This window comes from Mercenaria mercenaria, chromosome 16 (genome assembly GCF_021730395.1).
Source record: "Mercenaria mercenaria strain notata chromosome 16, MADL_Memer_1, whole genome shotgun sequence".
Lineage (NCBI taxonomy): Eukaryota > Metazoa > Mollusca > Bivalvia > Venerida > Veneridae > Mercenaria > Mercenaria mercenaria.
Genome location: NC_069376.1, coordinates 16,964,252 through 16,980,707, shown reverse-complemented (window position 1 = coordinate 16,980,707; position 16,456 = coordinate 16,964,252). Strand labels below are relative to the sequence as shown.

Here is a 16,456-nt window from a genome sequence, read left to right as displayed (position 1 = left end):
GCACATTTGAACGAGTATTAGAGTGCTATATAAATGTGGTATAATAAATAAATAACTAATAGAGTAAAAACCCCTACAGACCTTTTTCTCTTCCGACAGTTTGTTAAATTTTCTAATTAATTTCTCCCTGATGTCATCGTCATCCATATCAGCATGATCTAACCTATATCCATCAATCTTGGTCTCAATAAACATCTCTTCAGCAGTCCAAACTTTTTCTTTCTTTGTTTTCTTCTTCTTCTTCTTACTTGGACTGGAATCCTTTAAACAAGAGGATGACTTAGTAATTAACAGTCTCTCACATTTGTACTTAACACCACCATACACTTGTACTTAACACAACCTCATGCCTGTACTAAACACTACCTGACACCTGAGCTAAACACCACCTCATGCCTGTACTAAACACCACCTCACGCCTGTACTAAAAACCATCTAACACCTGTACTAAACACCACCTCATGCCTATACTAAACACCATCTCACGCCTGCACTAAACATTACTTTACTTAACACAACCTCACTCTTATACTAAACACCATCTCAAACCTGTACTAAACACAGCTCACATCTGTACAAAACATCGCCTCATATCTGTACTAAACATCATTTCCCAACTGTACTAAAAACACCCTCATGCCTATAATAAACATCACTTCCCAACTGTACTAAACACACCTTTATGCCTGTACTAAACAACACCTTGCTCCTGTAGTGAAAATCATTTCCTAGGTGTACTAAACACAACCTCACACTTGTACTAAACATCACCTCTCTCCTGTACTGAACATCACTTCCCAACTATACTGAACACCACCTCACATTTGTACTAAACATCACCTCACTCCTGTACTGAACATCACTTCCCAAATGAACTAAAAACATCCTCATGCCTGTATTAAACATCACTTCCCAACTGTACTTAACAACACCTCGCTCCTGTAGTGAAAATCATTTCCTAGGTGTACTAAACACCACCTCACACTTGTACTAAACATCACCTCACTCCTGTACTGAACATCATTTCCCAACTGTACTAAACACCACCTCACACTTGGACTAAACACCAGTTTACTTACAAATAGCACAATTTTAACTAACAGGACAGACTACCACTGTTACCAGTTGCATGTTTGAAACAAATGTTGTTCTAAGAAATAGAACTTTATTGAAATATTGTTTTTCAAAGCATCGTTGTACTGAAAGGAAAATTCAGCTAACGAAAGTAACAGAAGTGAGTCTTTTTATTTTCCACTATTTCAGACTGTATGTATACAACACGGTTTAAACTAATCTGTCAATATCTCTTATTCAAGGTTTCATAATGACCCTTATGTAAAACAGATTACATATTTGTGGCACTAGGTTGATTGTTTTCAAGCACCATGAATAATTTAAAGAAATACTGGCAAGGATAAAGAAAGGAAAAGTAACCGGGCAACTAATTCCGGAACAAAAGGAGAGGCCCTGTTTAACTGCTTACCCTAAAATCTGATGACCTGACAAATTATATGACTGCCTTAACAAACTATATCTGAGCTGCACCATGAGAAAACCAACATAGTGCACTTGCAACTAGCATGTATTCAGACCAGCCTGCGCATGCGCACAGTCAGGTCAGGATCCATACTGTTCGCTTACGGTTCTCTAATTGCAATAGGGTTTGAAAGCAAACAGTATGGATCCTGACCAGACTGCCCAGATGCCTGACTGGTCTGGATCCATGCTGGGTGAAAATGCAACATGTTGGTTTCTCATCGTGCAGCTCATTTTTTATAGCTAAGAATAGATGAAATAAATCAAAGCTTTTCATACCTGGCTGTCTTCTTCATTATGTCTCTTTTTCTTCTGCAAAAAAAATCAATACATATAACTTTTAAACTATATAAAGTTTGTTTGACGTAAAATGACAAGGGCTCGACAAATTCTTCTTAAGCAACTTGTTCTGAACAACATCCTGCTACAATTTGTACTCATTCTGCAATACACTAAGAAAATACTTTTTTACAGACAGTGTCTACTTTAAGGTCCATTAAAAACGGCAAATATTGGAACCTTGTTCTTGACTACAGAGCGTCCAACTAATGCGATCACAATGTGGTACCATAACGGTGCCGAGAAGATTTTAGAGTTGCGATTGACAAATTAACTTAGCTACCCTGCCTCTTCACCGTTCCTTTTTAACCCTTAGCCTGCTGGTGGCAAGTGATTCAGCCTTTGTGACCAGTGCAGACCAAGATCAGCCTGCACATCCGTGCAGTCTGATCATGGTCTGCACTGTTCACTATTCAGTCAGTATCTTTTTGGTAAGCATCCCTTTCAACAGTTAATGGTACGGTCCTTATTTGGAAGATGGGCTAATTCATTATAGAAATTTAGCAGGGTAAGGGTTAATTTGATTTATAAAATTTTTGGTAAAAAATTGTTCTCTTTCTGCAGGACAAGTACCACAGAAGTTCCAACCGCTCGAAGCCGATTTCTGTTCATATTTACCAGTGGACGAGTGAATCTGTCTAGCCCTGATGACTTTATGTCACTTCCAGTATATTTTTTTTTTTAAATAACAATTACTGAATTCAAGTCAAACAGCTAAATCCTAGCTTCAATAATAAGTGTTCTTTACATGATTTAAAGCATGGTCAATTAACTAGGTAGAACCAACATTTCCCAAGCCTTCTGAAAATCAACCCAAATGACAGAATTTCCCAAGTGTGGTATTTATTCATCAATATTTACATTCGCCCTATTCTTTTACACTGAAAATTATGACATTCATTTCATATGAACAGCAAAGGGAAAGGCGCAAAAGTTACATCAACACCACTTAGTGATAAAGGGCTGCTGTTTTGACGAAGTCCGTGTATAGTCAGGAAGAACATTCCCTAGATAACATCGCAGTTGTTCTGTCTGGTGAAATGAATGGCCGGGAATCTGATTTTAATGTTAAATGCAATAAAATGTGTGCAATTTAAAATAAAATCTTGTTTACAAATGATAAGGAAATACAAATATAATACAATACAAATAATAAATATAAGAAATGAAACTTTTTTCAATGTTCCTGCAAAATGAACAACAGAATAGGATCCGCAAATTAAACATGAATCGAGTTAATACCAAAAAAAAAAAAAATTCATTTCTTAAGTAATGATGAGCAAATGATCCTGTCAGGGACTGTAACTACAAGCCCGGTCTCAAGTTCCAGACTGTTACCAGAACTTAAGTACCCTGTTACTTTCAAATTTTACTTTTATTAAAGTCATTTTGTGGTGCAGATTTCTTTTCTTTTTTTTCTTTTTTTCCCCCCAGTCTTTAATGAAACAGGTGTTTTACGTACATAGATCTATAGATTATGTCAAGTACATCTAAAACATCAAAACAGGTAACAATACATTGCATACCGGTGATTTCTTAGGTGTTTCTAATATACTGTCTGACTCATTTGTTGATACTTTTTCATCCACTTTCTCATCTGCCTGAAATGTTGAAAAAAACAACTTTATACAACATAAATTTTTTCAGAGCATTTTATACAGACTCCAATATGTTACTGTATTATACAGATGTGACTGTATTTGTTTTACCCATACATTATGCGAAGGATTTCAAATATGAATGTATTACAGTGTGAACAATCACTCTGAAAGAAATTTTTATCTACACATTACAGGTCCATTACTAAGGGAAAGTGAGTTGGCAATTTTTTTCATAGCCAGTGCATAGACTTCTGCAAGACACCAAATAATGAAGATTGGCAGGTCAAAATTTACAGAAGGTCTTTGGAACTCAAAGAAATGTATGTGTATTATGTTGAAATTTCAATGAATCGACAGAATGACCCCCCCCAGGTCTTTTTAACTTTCTTCATACTTCATAGAAAAATAACTGTACATATACTGCGATTTATTTCGAATTTCTACATACCAACTTTCATTTTCCAATAAAATGAAATAGTTTCTGTGCTTTTTAAAAGAAATTAAAATGTTCACTTTCCTTAGTATTGGACCTTTAAGCTGTTCTTCCATCATTTTCAGAAAAACATGCCAATAAATGCAAATAATGTTAAACATTTATTCATACAAAATTAATTTTACATGGTTGTTCTTGGGAGAAATTTTAGTTTAACCACTATGGGGCCTGTCCAGACAGCTTGTTTTTTCGCAAACTGAGTCATTATTCTAATTCTGGTATAATTTATCATTGGATTTTTTTTGCAGAAATGAGTGTTAAGCTGCGCTCACCTCTATGCTTGCTCTGAATTAGCCTTCGCTATAAAAAACAGGCAAGAACCCTGACGCTCACTGGTAATATGTACATTTTCAAATGTCAAATTGTGATAGTTTAGAAATCAGTTGGTCACATTCTGGCAATAATAGTTTTATGATTTTTGCAAAACTGTATAGCTATCAATTCAGGCTGGTTTTTAACGAGTAGGTCAGTAGTAATCACGTGCAGTGACATTATTATCTGGGGTTCATTCAGGATAAATAATTAAACTGTAGAAATAGGCGCTTGACTTTTCTAGTGTTTCTCTGATATAATCATGCTATAAAAAACAGGGGGTCTTGTTAACCCGGAGGGCATCATTGAGTAATTGGCTAGCATGTCAATGTAAATGCATGATAAACAATATCAAAAGCTAGGTCGTAGGTTCACAACATTGTTCAAGTGTCAAATTCAAATATTTATGATTTGTGGAAAACGGTAGTCTCAAAATTTTAAGGGTATATTAAAACAATGTTGGATAGGACCATAAGACACAGTCAAGTACCAAATTACTGGGTCATAAGTGTTTGATTTACAGGACAAGTAAGATTTTTAAATTTTTTTCCTATATAATCTAGTAATAACCTGGTGACCCCCAGGGCGGGCCCATTTTACCTCCAGGGGATAATTTGAACATATTTGGTAGAGGACCCACAGTGAAATGCATCATATCAAATATCAAAAGCCTAGGCATTGGTTTGACAAGAAGATTTTAAAGTTTTCCTATACAAGTATATATAAACTTGCGATCCACGGGACAGGGTCTCTTTTCACCCATGGGGTATAATTTGAACAATTTTGGATGAAGGACCATAAGACAATGCTACCAACCAAATATCAAAGGTCTAAGTGTTGTGGTTTCAGACAAGAAGATTTTTAAACTTTTTTTCCTATATAAGTCTATGTAAAACCTGGACCCCCCGGGGCGTGGCCATATTTGACCCTAGGGGGATAATTTGAACAGTTTTGGTAGAGGACCACTAGATGATGCTACATACCAAATATCAAAGCCCTAGGCCATGTGGTTTTGTACAAGAAGATTTTCAAAGTTTTCCCTATATAAGTCTATATAAACCATGCGATTCCCGGGGCATGGCCATATTTGACCCTAGGGGGATAATTTGAACAATCTTGGTAAAGGACCACTAGATAATGCTACACATCAAATATCAAAGCCCCAGGCCATGTGTTTTTTTACAAGAAGATTTTCAAAGTTTTCCCTATATAAGTCTATATAAACCATGTGACCCCCGGGGCGAGCCATATCAACAATCTTGGTAGAGGACCACTAGATGATGCTACACACCAGATATCAAAGCCCTAGGACCTGCTGTTTTGGACAAGAAATTTTCCTTTTGGTTACCATGGCAACAAGAGTTCTGCATGGAATTCAATTCTTTGAACAATTTTGAAGGGGGGCCACCCAAAAATCATTCCTGTGAAGTTTGGTGTAATTCTGCCAAGTGGTTTTCAAGAAGACTTTTTTCAGAAATTGTTGACGGATGACGGATGACGCACTACACACGACAGACGATGCACAGCAGACATCAAGCGGTCACAATAGCTCACCTTGTCACTTTGTGACAGGTGAACTAAATATCCAAGTTAAAAAGGGGCATAACTCTGTCAAAGTTCAAATCAGAGTAATGGGGATTGTTTCTTCTGGTGTAGACTTTGATAGTAAATAACCGTTTTAAGTTTTAAATCAAAAGCTTTAATAGTAACAGAGATATTTGACTTCAACAAAAATTTTAACAACAAAAAATTCCAAGTTAAAAAGGGGCATAATTCAGTCAAAATTCAAATCAGAGTCATGGGGACTGTTTCTCCTGGTGTAGACTATGATGGTAAATAATTATTTTAAGTTTCAAGTCAATAGCTTTGATAGTAACAGAGATATTTGACTTCAACAAAAATTTTAACAAAAAAAAACTTCCAAGTTAAAAAGGGGCATAATTCTGTCAAAATTCAAACAGAGTTATGGGGTTTGCTTCTCCTGGTGCAGACTTTGATAGTAAGTAACTATTCAAGTTTCAAGTCAATAGCTCTGATAGTAACAGGGATATTTGACTTTATCAAAAACTTCACCAATGTCAACGTTGATGCTGATGCAGACACCGGGGCGAGTGCAATAGCTCTACCTTTTTTTCAAAAAGTCAAGCTAAAAATTAATCCCCCGTTTAGTCCAGGTACATCAGTTCATACTGATGAAAAATGGCCACGCTAATTTCAAAATTTCATTCACCCATAGAACTCTGGAAAGTTTTTTTTCTACAGCCACTTTTAATGAACGTTAGGGCTCAAATTTAACTTTTTAAACCACTTGCAAATTTTAGCAAGCTTAATCTGAAAATTTACAGATGGATTTGGACAAGTCTTGCACTATATGAACATGTTGAACATGTCGGTAAGCAAGTGTTCAAAGTTTCAACACCACATGTCAAATAGTTTTGACAAAACATAGACTTGTACAAAAATTTACCTATTTCCGAGTCCAAAAAGGGCCACAATTCAGCAAATAGTTGACAAGAGTTATGTACTCTTGCCTACAGATAGAGACTGTTATAATAAACAAGTGATAAAAGTTTCAAAGCCATATGACAAGCACTTTACACAAAATGTGAACTGGAACAAAAAACCAAGATTGCTAAGTCAAAAGGGGCCATAATTCAGCCAAAATCCTTGGTAAAGTTATGCCCTCCTGCCTAAATCTGGACATGGAGATGGTACAAAAGAGTTGAAAGTTTGGTGTGACGCCAACGTTGATGCCAACGCCGTGTTGAGTAGGATAGCTCTACTTATTCTTTGAATCGTTGAACTAAAAATTTGTGTGACGTTTTTATCTTCTCGCATTCCGTGAAGTCGAGTCGCATTTAGCAAGTGAGTGAGTGTGAAATTTGATCTCAGAGTATTAAATGTAATGTGACCGTTTCATAACTATTATTCATATTAAATAAATGATGACGTTCCAAAGACAAGAACAAAACAAGGCCACCCACCATTACAAAATCTCTCTGTTCCTTCTCCGTCTCATTCCTCTTTGTTGTAGACTTTTTGCTTCTTGAACGCTTTGGCTTTCTCTGAAATGTGAGCGATACAACCTGGCCTGTAGTAAAATATTAATATGTCCTGGATTTTTTTTTGTTTTTCTTTTTTTCTAAAAGGGGAGATAAAACTTGTAAATACTTTTGCAAGTAAACAGACTAACTGAAGATACTGGATGTCATCTATGCTGCTACATAAGCTGTATTTATTCATTTGTTGGGTTTAATGTCACACCGACACAATTATAGGTCCTATGGCCAATTTCTAGCTTTGATGTGGAGGAAGACCCCAGGTGCCCCTCCATGCATTATTTCATCACGAGCGGGAACCTGGGTAGAACCACCGACCTTCCGCAAGCCAGCTAGATGGCTTCCTCACATGAAGAATTCGACACCCAAAGTGAGGCTCCAACCCATATCGATGAGGGGCAAGTGATTTGAAGTCAGCGACTTTAACCACTCAGCCACGTAGGCCCCTACATTAGCTGTAAACTCCTGAAACTTTACGGTATATTGGCTTGTAATTAGCCAAAATGGCTTTTCGAGAAAACATTAAATTTCTACGATAAAATCAATCTGAATTGTTTATTTCACTTAGATCGGTTTTGTTCTCGTTGGATTTTAACCAGTCTGGTACAATTCATGTCTAACAGTGGCTCTACAACAGCTTCAGTGGTCGGGTAGAGGACACCAGGTGCCCTGTGGGAAGAATTTCAAACACATTTCAGCGAGGTGGCCGACTTCCTCATATGATAAGAGCTGTCACAGGAGACAGTGAGCTCGACTATTTCGATGTTAGAAACTAGGCTCATTTCAGGAAGCTGGAGCTGTCACTGGAGAATTTAATTACTCCAATGCAGATGAAGATATTGGACAAAAGCTTAAGACTGTGTATGTATTTAGTAATAACAGAGATAGACAAGTGTATCAAGACATTAAATAAGTATAAAAGGGACATAATTCATGGAAATTTCTACAAAAGTAATGTGCCATAACACTATGTAATGTTATGTGGCTAGTAATGTGGAGCACCTATTTGAAGTTTGAATCAAACAGAGATATAGAGTAAGTGCATCACAACTTGAAAAAACAAGAGGACCATGATGGTCCTGAATCGCTCACCTGTCCCCACATGACCCAGTTTTAAACCGAGTATGATGTCGTTTTTTTCTATTATTTGACACTGTGACCTAGTTTTTGAGCTCATGTGACCCAGTGTTGAATCTGATCTAGATATCATCAAGATAAAAATTCTAACCAATTTTCATGAAGATCCACTGAAAAATATGGCCTCTAGAGAGGTCACAAGATTTTTTATTATTTGACCTACTGACCTAGTTATTGAAGGCACGTGACCCAGTTTCGAAAATGACCTAGATATCATCAAGGTGAACATTCTGACCAATTTTCATGAAGATCCATTCAAAAGTATGGCCTCTAGAGAGGTCACAAGGTTTTTCTATTTTTAGACCTACTGACCTAGTTTTTGACCGCAGTTGACCCAGTTTCAAAACTGACCTAGATATCATCAAGATGAACATTCAGACCAATTTTCATATAGTTCCCATGAAAAATATGGCCTCTAGAGAGGTCACATGGCTTTTTTTTTATTTGACCTACTGACCTAGTTATTAAAAACATGTGACCAAGTTTCGAACAAGACTTAGATATCATCAAGGTGAACACTCTGACTTATTTTCATGAAGATCCATTGAAAAGTATGGCCTCTAGAGAGGTCACAAGGTTTTTCTATTTTAGACCTACTGACCTAGTTTTTGACCGCAGTTAAACCAGTTTCGAACTTGACCTAGATATCATCAAGATAAAAATTCTGACCAATTTTCATACAGATCCCATGAAAAATATGGCCTCTAGAGAGGTCACAAGGTTTTTTTTGTTATCTGACCTACTGACCTAGTTATTGATGGCATGTGACCCAGTTTCGAACTTGACCTAGATATCATCAAGGTGAACATTCTGACCAATTTTCATGAAGATCCATTCACAAGTATGGCCTCTACAGAGGTCACAAGGTTTTTCTATTTTTAGACCTACTGACCTAGTTTTTCATCGCAGCTGACCCAGTTTTGAACTTGACCTAGATATCATCAAGACAAACATTCTGACCAACTTTCATAAAGATCCCATGAAAAATGTGACCTCTAGAGTGGTCACAAGCAAAAGTTTACGCACGCACGGACGCACGCACGGACGCACGCACGCACGGACGACGCACGGACGGACGCTGCGTGATCACAAAAGCTCACATTGTCACTTTGTGACATGTGAGCTAAAAAGTCCATATAATAATCATTACTGGGTAACAAAAGGTCTAACTAGAGATGCTTTTGAGAAAAGCGCATGTCTCCCACAACTGCCTAATCATCTAAAGAGTAAGTCAGTCTTTATATCCTGTTTACTTAGAGCACATGTGCATGCGCTTCTTTGACACCAAATGGACCCCTATACTACTTTTAAAAAGTAGTATAGGCACGTTTTGTGGTCAAAAATGCGCAAAAAAATCTGAGTGTTTTTTGGTAATTCAAGGGCCATTATTCCGAAGCGCCTGGGCCGATTTGGCTAGTTACCGAACTTGGCCAAGCACATATTGGCAAACACATTTTATTCACGTTTGGTGAAGATCAGATGAGAAATGTTCGACTTAGAGTGTGGATATGCTTTGTGACAGACACACACAGAGACTGGAGTAGATCAATACCGGTATGTCTCCCACACCACTGTGTGGTGGGAGACATAAATATACCTAAAAATGGATATAACATGCATGCTGTACCAGAGAAAACTGGTCCAGAGTTTTCCTTTTCTTGAATCTGACCTTTGTGACCTAGGCCTTAGACCTGGTTCTTGCGCAAGACACTCTGTATAATGCTCAGGACAAAGTCTGTGGAAGCGGCCTGCCAGGGGCATTCACATAATACATCCAGTTTTTCAAACAATTGAATAAATGGTGTCCTTCCTCTACCCTGTCAATATCATAATAACTACTAAAGTCTTTTTACCATTTTAGCAGTCTCTTCAGCCAGAATTTCTTTGATTTCTAAATCTTCTGGATGTTGCTTGGCATATTCTTCCACCTTCACCAAGTATGCTTCCTTTTCCTGGAACAAAACAACAAGAGGGTCATTATGACTCTGGATCGCTCACCTGAGTAATATGAGCTACATATATCAAATGTCAAACTGATGCTAAAAAATAAGAAAGTAGGTCAGTAGGTCATATTCATGATCACTGAAAGTCAGTTTTAAGATCAGTGTGCAAAACTGTATATGTCATCCAAATTTCAAGGCTGTATCTTAAAAACAAGAAAGTAGGTCGGGGTAGGACCTCTTTTCACCCCAGGGTCATAATTCAAACAATCTTGTTAGAAATCAACTAGGCAATGATACCTACCAAATATCAAATGCTGTAGGCCTAGATTTTTTTTTTTCTATATTAAGTCTATGTTAAAATTGGGACACCCTGGATGGGGCCTCTTTTCAATTAAGGGGCATAATTTGAATAATCTTGGTATAGAGGACCACTAGGCAAGGCAACATACCAAATATCAAAAGCCTAGGCCTTGCAGTTTCATATAAGAAGATTTTTAAAGGTTTTCCTATATAAATATAATGTAAAACTATGGACCCCCTGGGAAGGGCCTCTTTTCACCCCAGGGTAATAATTTGAATAATCTTGGTAGAGGACCATAAGGCAATGCTACATACAAAACATCAAAGGCCTAGGTCTTGTGGTTTCAGACAAGAACATTTTTAAAGTTTTTTCCTATACGAGTCTATTTAAACCATGTGACCCGGGCCTGGGCGGAGCCATATTTGACCCTAGAGGGATAAATTGAACAAACTTGGTAAAGGACCAATAGATGATGCTACATACAAATATCAAATTCCCTAGGCCCTGCGGTTTTGGACAAGAAGATTTTCAAAGTTTTTCCCTATAAGTCTATATTAACCATGCGATCCCTGGGGCAGGGCCATATTTGACCCTAGGGGAATACTTTGAACAAATTTGGCAGAGGACTACTGTGAAATCATCAATATTCGTGTGGGACTAATTTTCGTGGATTTCGTGGTTGTGTCAATCCACGAAATTTAATCCCAACGAACAGGTAAAACTCCCGTTCATTTTGTGGTCAAAAGTTGAAATCCTCGAATTCATATCCCCACAAAAATGCCGTTTTGACCAAAACCGCGAAATTTCATGCCCATGAAAATAAATGAGTTTACAGTATCTGATGATGCTACATACCAAATATCAAAGCCCTAGGCCCTATGGTTTTGGACAAGAAGATTTTCAAAGTTTTTCCCTATATGTCTATATAACCCATTAATTTGACCTCGGGGTGGGCCATATTTAACCCAAGGGGGATAATTTGAACATCTCAGTAAAGGACCACTATATGTTACATAAAAAATATCAAAGCCCTAAGCCCTGTGGTTTTGGACAAGAAGACTTTCCTATATAAGTCTTTGTAAACCATATGACCTCCAGTGCAGGGCCATATTTGACACTAGGGAGATAATTTGAACTAACTTGTTAGATGGTCCATTAGATGATGTCACATATCAAATATCAAAGCCCTAGCTACTGTGGTTTTGGACAAGAATATTTTTTAAGTTTTTCCTTTCGGTTGCCATGGCAATCAGTTCTACACCAGTTCTGCACAAATTTCAATTTTTTGGGCAATTTTGATAGGGGGGCACCAAATGATCATTTCTGTGAAGTTTAGTGTAAATCAGCCCAATGATTTTGAAGAAGAAGAGTTTTGAAATTTACAATATAGCCATATTGGGAAAATAAGTCCCACCCCCTGGCAGCTATGTTTTTGACCGAAACAGAATGGCTTAGGCAATTTTGGTAGAGAGTCACCTATAGGTCATTTCTACAAAATACTTTTTGAAATCCAGCTAACAGTTTTTGACAAGAAGATTTTCAAAGTTTCCTTTTGGTTGCCATAGTAACAAGAGTTCTGCATGGAATAAAATTCTTTGGGCATTTTTGAAAGCGGGCTACCCAAGGATCATTCCTCTTAAGTTTGGTGTAAATCTGCCCAGTGGTTCTGAAGAAGGAGATTTTTTTACAAATTGTTGACAGATGACGGACGACAGACATCAAGCGGTCAAAACAGCTCACCTTGTCACTACTGACAGGTGAGCTAAAACACTTCAGGGCAATAGGAAATTTCTTTTGGATTTCTCAGGCAAAAAATGAGTTAACAAAAAGTATCTTTTCTGAAATTAGTATTCCAATGTAAAGCTATCTGAAATTCCAGTTATGCACCATTTTTAAATATTACAGATATTTGGGTTTAAACAGTAAATACTATAATAGCACTAGTGCATTTTCAGCAAGGTTAGAAATGGGTGTGTGTGTGTGTGTTGGTGGGGGGGGGGGGGGGGGGGGGCAGTTTAATGCATTAAGAATAATTTTCGTAGACAAAGTGTTATTCAATGTACAATTCTTACTGTAATATTATCCTTATAAATATTCAACCCAGTATATTAACAAATATAAATAACAGCATGTATAAAATTAACCTTTGTACAAGCAAGATTATACCGCATCTTTTCATCTTCTGGCAACTGTTTCCACAAAGCTCCCAGTTGGAGCATCAGAGGTATTCCCGAGATGTGTGTGTATTTTTTCACCATTTCACTACAGAAAATTGAATAACCACTCACTCTGAAATTAAACACTATTCCTTTAATCAAAGAAATAAGGATTTGATATCACATGCTAGTCAGACTTGTAACATGTAAATATTTAAATCACAACCCCAAAATAATCTTCTCTCAATAAAAAGCTATCACTTATGATGTTAAAATAACACTTAAATGAGCCGTGCCATGAGAAAACCAACATAGTGGGTTTGTGACCAGCATGGATCCAGACCAGCCTGTGAATCTGTGCAGTCTGGTCAGGATCCATGCTGTTCGCTTTTAAAGCCTATTGGAATTGGAGAAACTGTTAGCGAACTGCATGGATGCTGACCAGACTGCGCGGATGCGCAGGCTGGTCTGGATCCATGCTGGTCGCAAACCCACTATGTTGGTTTTCTCATGGCACGGCTCAAATTGTCTAATTGGCTTAAAACATCTTCTCAAGAACAGCCTCAGTGATGAGAACCTTAATGTGGATTTTAAACAACTTACTTTGGTCTTTTCGGGTGATCTGGATTTATTTTTCTCTTTTTTTTCTTCTTAATGACTGTCAGTGATCTGCAAAGAAAAATATCTGGTTGTCAATATTTTGAATAATTACAGAATAAATTTTCTATAACAACTGTGAAATCATGATTTTACATGGGGTCTGGAATTTTGTGAATTTCAACTTTTGATAGGTAAAATGAATGGGAATTTAATTGCTCCAGTATTTCATGGAGTGACGCATCCTCAAAAGTTAAGTCTCCAAGCAGTGCTTGTTTTTCAAACTTGGAACAAGGCCTCTTCTTTGTGAATAAGAGCTCATAGAATATGAAAAGCCCCCCTTCATGCATTCAGTTACTAGACAAGGGTCACTGTGACCTTGACCTTTGACCTACTAAACTCAAAACCAATAGAGGTCATCTGCTGGTCATGACCAACTTCTCTATCATTTATAACTTTCATGATCCTAGGCCGAAACGTTCTCAAGTTATCATCTGAAAACTTTAACCTAAAATTCTATGTAAAAAGGTGGGATAATTCAAGAAATATTGGTGTCAAAGTTATGAGCCTTGTGCCATATGATGCGGGTGATGATGAGGAACAACTGTCTTAAGTTTGAAGTAAATCCATCAAGTAATAACAAGATAAAGAGAAAGTGCACCAAAACTTTAACCTAAAATTCAAAGTAAAAAGGGGGATAATTCCTGAAATATTGGTGCCAGAGTTATGACCCTTGGGCCATATGATGTGGGTGACAATGAGAAACAACTATTTTAAGTTTGAAGTAAATTCATCAAGTAATAACAAAGAGAAAAAGGAACTTTAACCAAAGTGCGGACGCGGAAGGACACCGACGCAGATGCCGAAGCCGAGTCGAGTAGGATAGCTCACCATATTTCGTATAGTCAAGCTAAACAAGAGGGTCATGATGACCCTGGATCGCTCACCTGAATAATATGAGCTACATGTTTCATAGATCAAACTGAAGATAAAATATTAAGAAAGTCAGTAGGTCACATTCATGGTCAATGAAATTTAGTTTTGGATTGGTGTGCAAAATTGTGTATGTCATCAAAATTTCAAGGCTGTATCTTAAACAAGAGCTGTCACAGGAGACAGTGCGCGCGACTATTTCAATGCTGGATAGTGAAACTGGGCACATCTGAGGAAACTAGAGCTGTCACTGGAGTGTTTAATGACTCCAATTTTGGATGAAGATATTGCACAATAGCCCGAGTCTTGTCAAAAATATCAACTTAAAGTAATAAGAGGTAAAGATAAAATGTATCAAAACACTATATAAGTATATCCTAAGCAAAAAAGGGCATAATTCATTAAATATTGGTGCCAGAGTTATGCACCTTATGTCATATGGTGTGGGTGATGATGTTGAACAACTATTTTAAGTTTGAATCAAATACATTCAGTAATAACAGAGACAGAGTGAAAGTGCATCAAAACTTTAACCTAAAATTCTAAGTAAAAAGGGGGAATAATTAATGAAAAATTGGTCCCAGAGTTATGCACCTTGTGTCACATGGTGTGGGTGATGATGTTGAACAACTATTATAAGTTTGAATCAAATACATTCAGTAATAACAGAGACAGAATGAAAGTGCATCAAAACTTTAACCTAAAATTCTAAGTAAAAGGGGGAATAATTAATGAAAAATTGGTGCCAGAGTTATGCACCTTGTGTCATATGGTGTGGGTGATGATGTTGAACAACTGTTTTAAGTTTGAATCAAATACATTCAGTAATAACAGAGACAGAGTGAAAGTGCATCAAAACTTTAACCTAAAATTCTAAGTAAAAAGGGGAAATAATTCATGAAAAATTGGTCCCAGAGTTATGCACCTTGTGTCATATGATAAGGGTAATGATGTTGAACAACTGTTTAGGTTTGAATCAGATCCTTTCAGTAATAACAGAGATAGAGTGAAAGTGCATCAAAACTTTAACCTAAAATTCTGAGTAAAAAGGGGAATAATTCATGAAAAACTGTGCCAGAGTTATGCATCTTGTGTCATATGATGTGGGTGATGATGCTGAACAATATTTTAAGTTTGAATCAAATCCATTCAGTAATAACAGAGGTAGAGTGAAAGTGCACCAAAACTTTAACCTGAAATTCTAAGTAAAAAGGGGAAATAATTCATGAAAAAATGGTGCCAGAGTTATGCACCTTGTGTCATATGATGTGGGTGATGATGTTGAACAATTATTTTTAGTTTGAATCAAATCCATTCAGTAATAACAGAGATAGAGTGAAAGTGCATCATAACTTTAACCTGAAAATCTAAGTGAGGGGGGATAATTCATGAAATATTGGTGCCAGAGTTATGGCCTTTATGTCAGATGATGTGGATGATGATGAGGAATAAGTATTTCAAGTTTGAATCAAATCCATTAAGTAATTACAGAGATAAGTTGAAAAAAGAGAAAGTGTAAAAAAAACTTTAACCAAGGTGGGGACGCGGAAAGACGCCGACACCGGGTCGAGTAGGATAGCTCTCCTTATACTTCGTACTTGGGGTCATCAGGTAATTATAATTAAACAGTCTTGGAAATAGGATCAAATTATTTTTTAAGTATTTTTTCCTATATAACTCACATAGTAACTATGTGACCCTAGGGCGCAGCCTCTTTTAACCCCAGGGGCATAATTTGAACAGTTTTGGTAGAGGGCTACTATACAATGCATCATACCAAATAGCATAGGTCGTATGGCTTCAGACAAGAAGATTTTTAAAGTTTTTTCCTATATAAGTCTATATAAAACTTGGGACCCCCTGGGCAGGGCCTCTTTTCACCCCAGGGGTACAATTCGAACAATTTTGGTTGAGGACCATAACACAATGCTACAAACCAAATATCAAAGGACTAAGTGTTGTGGTTTCAGACAAGAAGAATGTAAAACTTGGGACCCCCGGGGCGGGGCCATATTTGATCCTAAAGGGATAATTTGAATAATCTCGGTA

At 37.0% G+C, this 16,456-nt stretch overlaps 2 protein-coding genes across 2 annotated transcripts in view; both read right to left on the bottom strand.

Annotated features, from left to right (window-relative positions):
• Window positions 1-16,456, bottom strand: part of LOC123540439 (phosducin-like protein 3) — a 478,889-nt gene that overhangs the window by 276,109 nt on the left and 186,324 nt on the right. The gene's annotated exons all lie outside the window — the stretch shown is intronic.
• Window positions 1-16,456, bottom strand: part of LOC123540281 (upstream-binding factor 1-like protein 1) — a 34,878-nt gene that overhangs the window by 6,185 nt on the left and 12,237 nt on the right. Inside the window, exons 6-12 of the mRNA XM_045325169.2 lie at window positions 13,481-13,546; window positions 12,866-13,010; window positions 10,331-10,429; window positions 7,266-7,346; window positions 3,402-3,476; window positions 1,816-1,848; window positions 82-261 (exon numbers count right to left, since the gene is read on the bottom strand). Of these exons, the coding sequence (XP_045181104.2) occupies window positions 82-261; window positions 1,816-1,848; window positions 3,402-3,476; window positions 7,266-7,346; window positions 10,331-10,429; window positions 12,866-13,010; window positions 13,481-13,546 (679 nt within the window). The remainder of the gene's footprint in view (window positions 1-81; window positions 262-1,815; window positions 1,849-3,401; window positions 3,477-7,265; window positions 7,347-10,330; window positions 10,430-12,865; window positions 13,011-13,480; window positions 13,547-16,456) is intronic.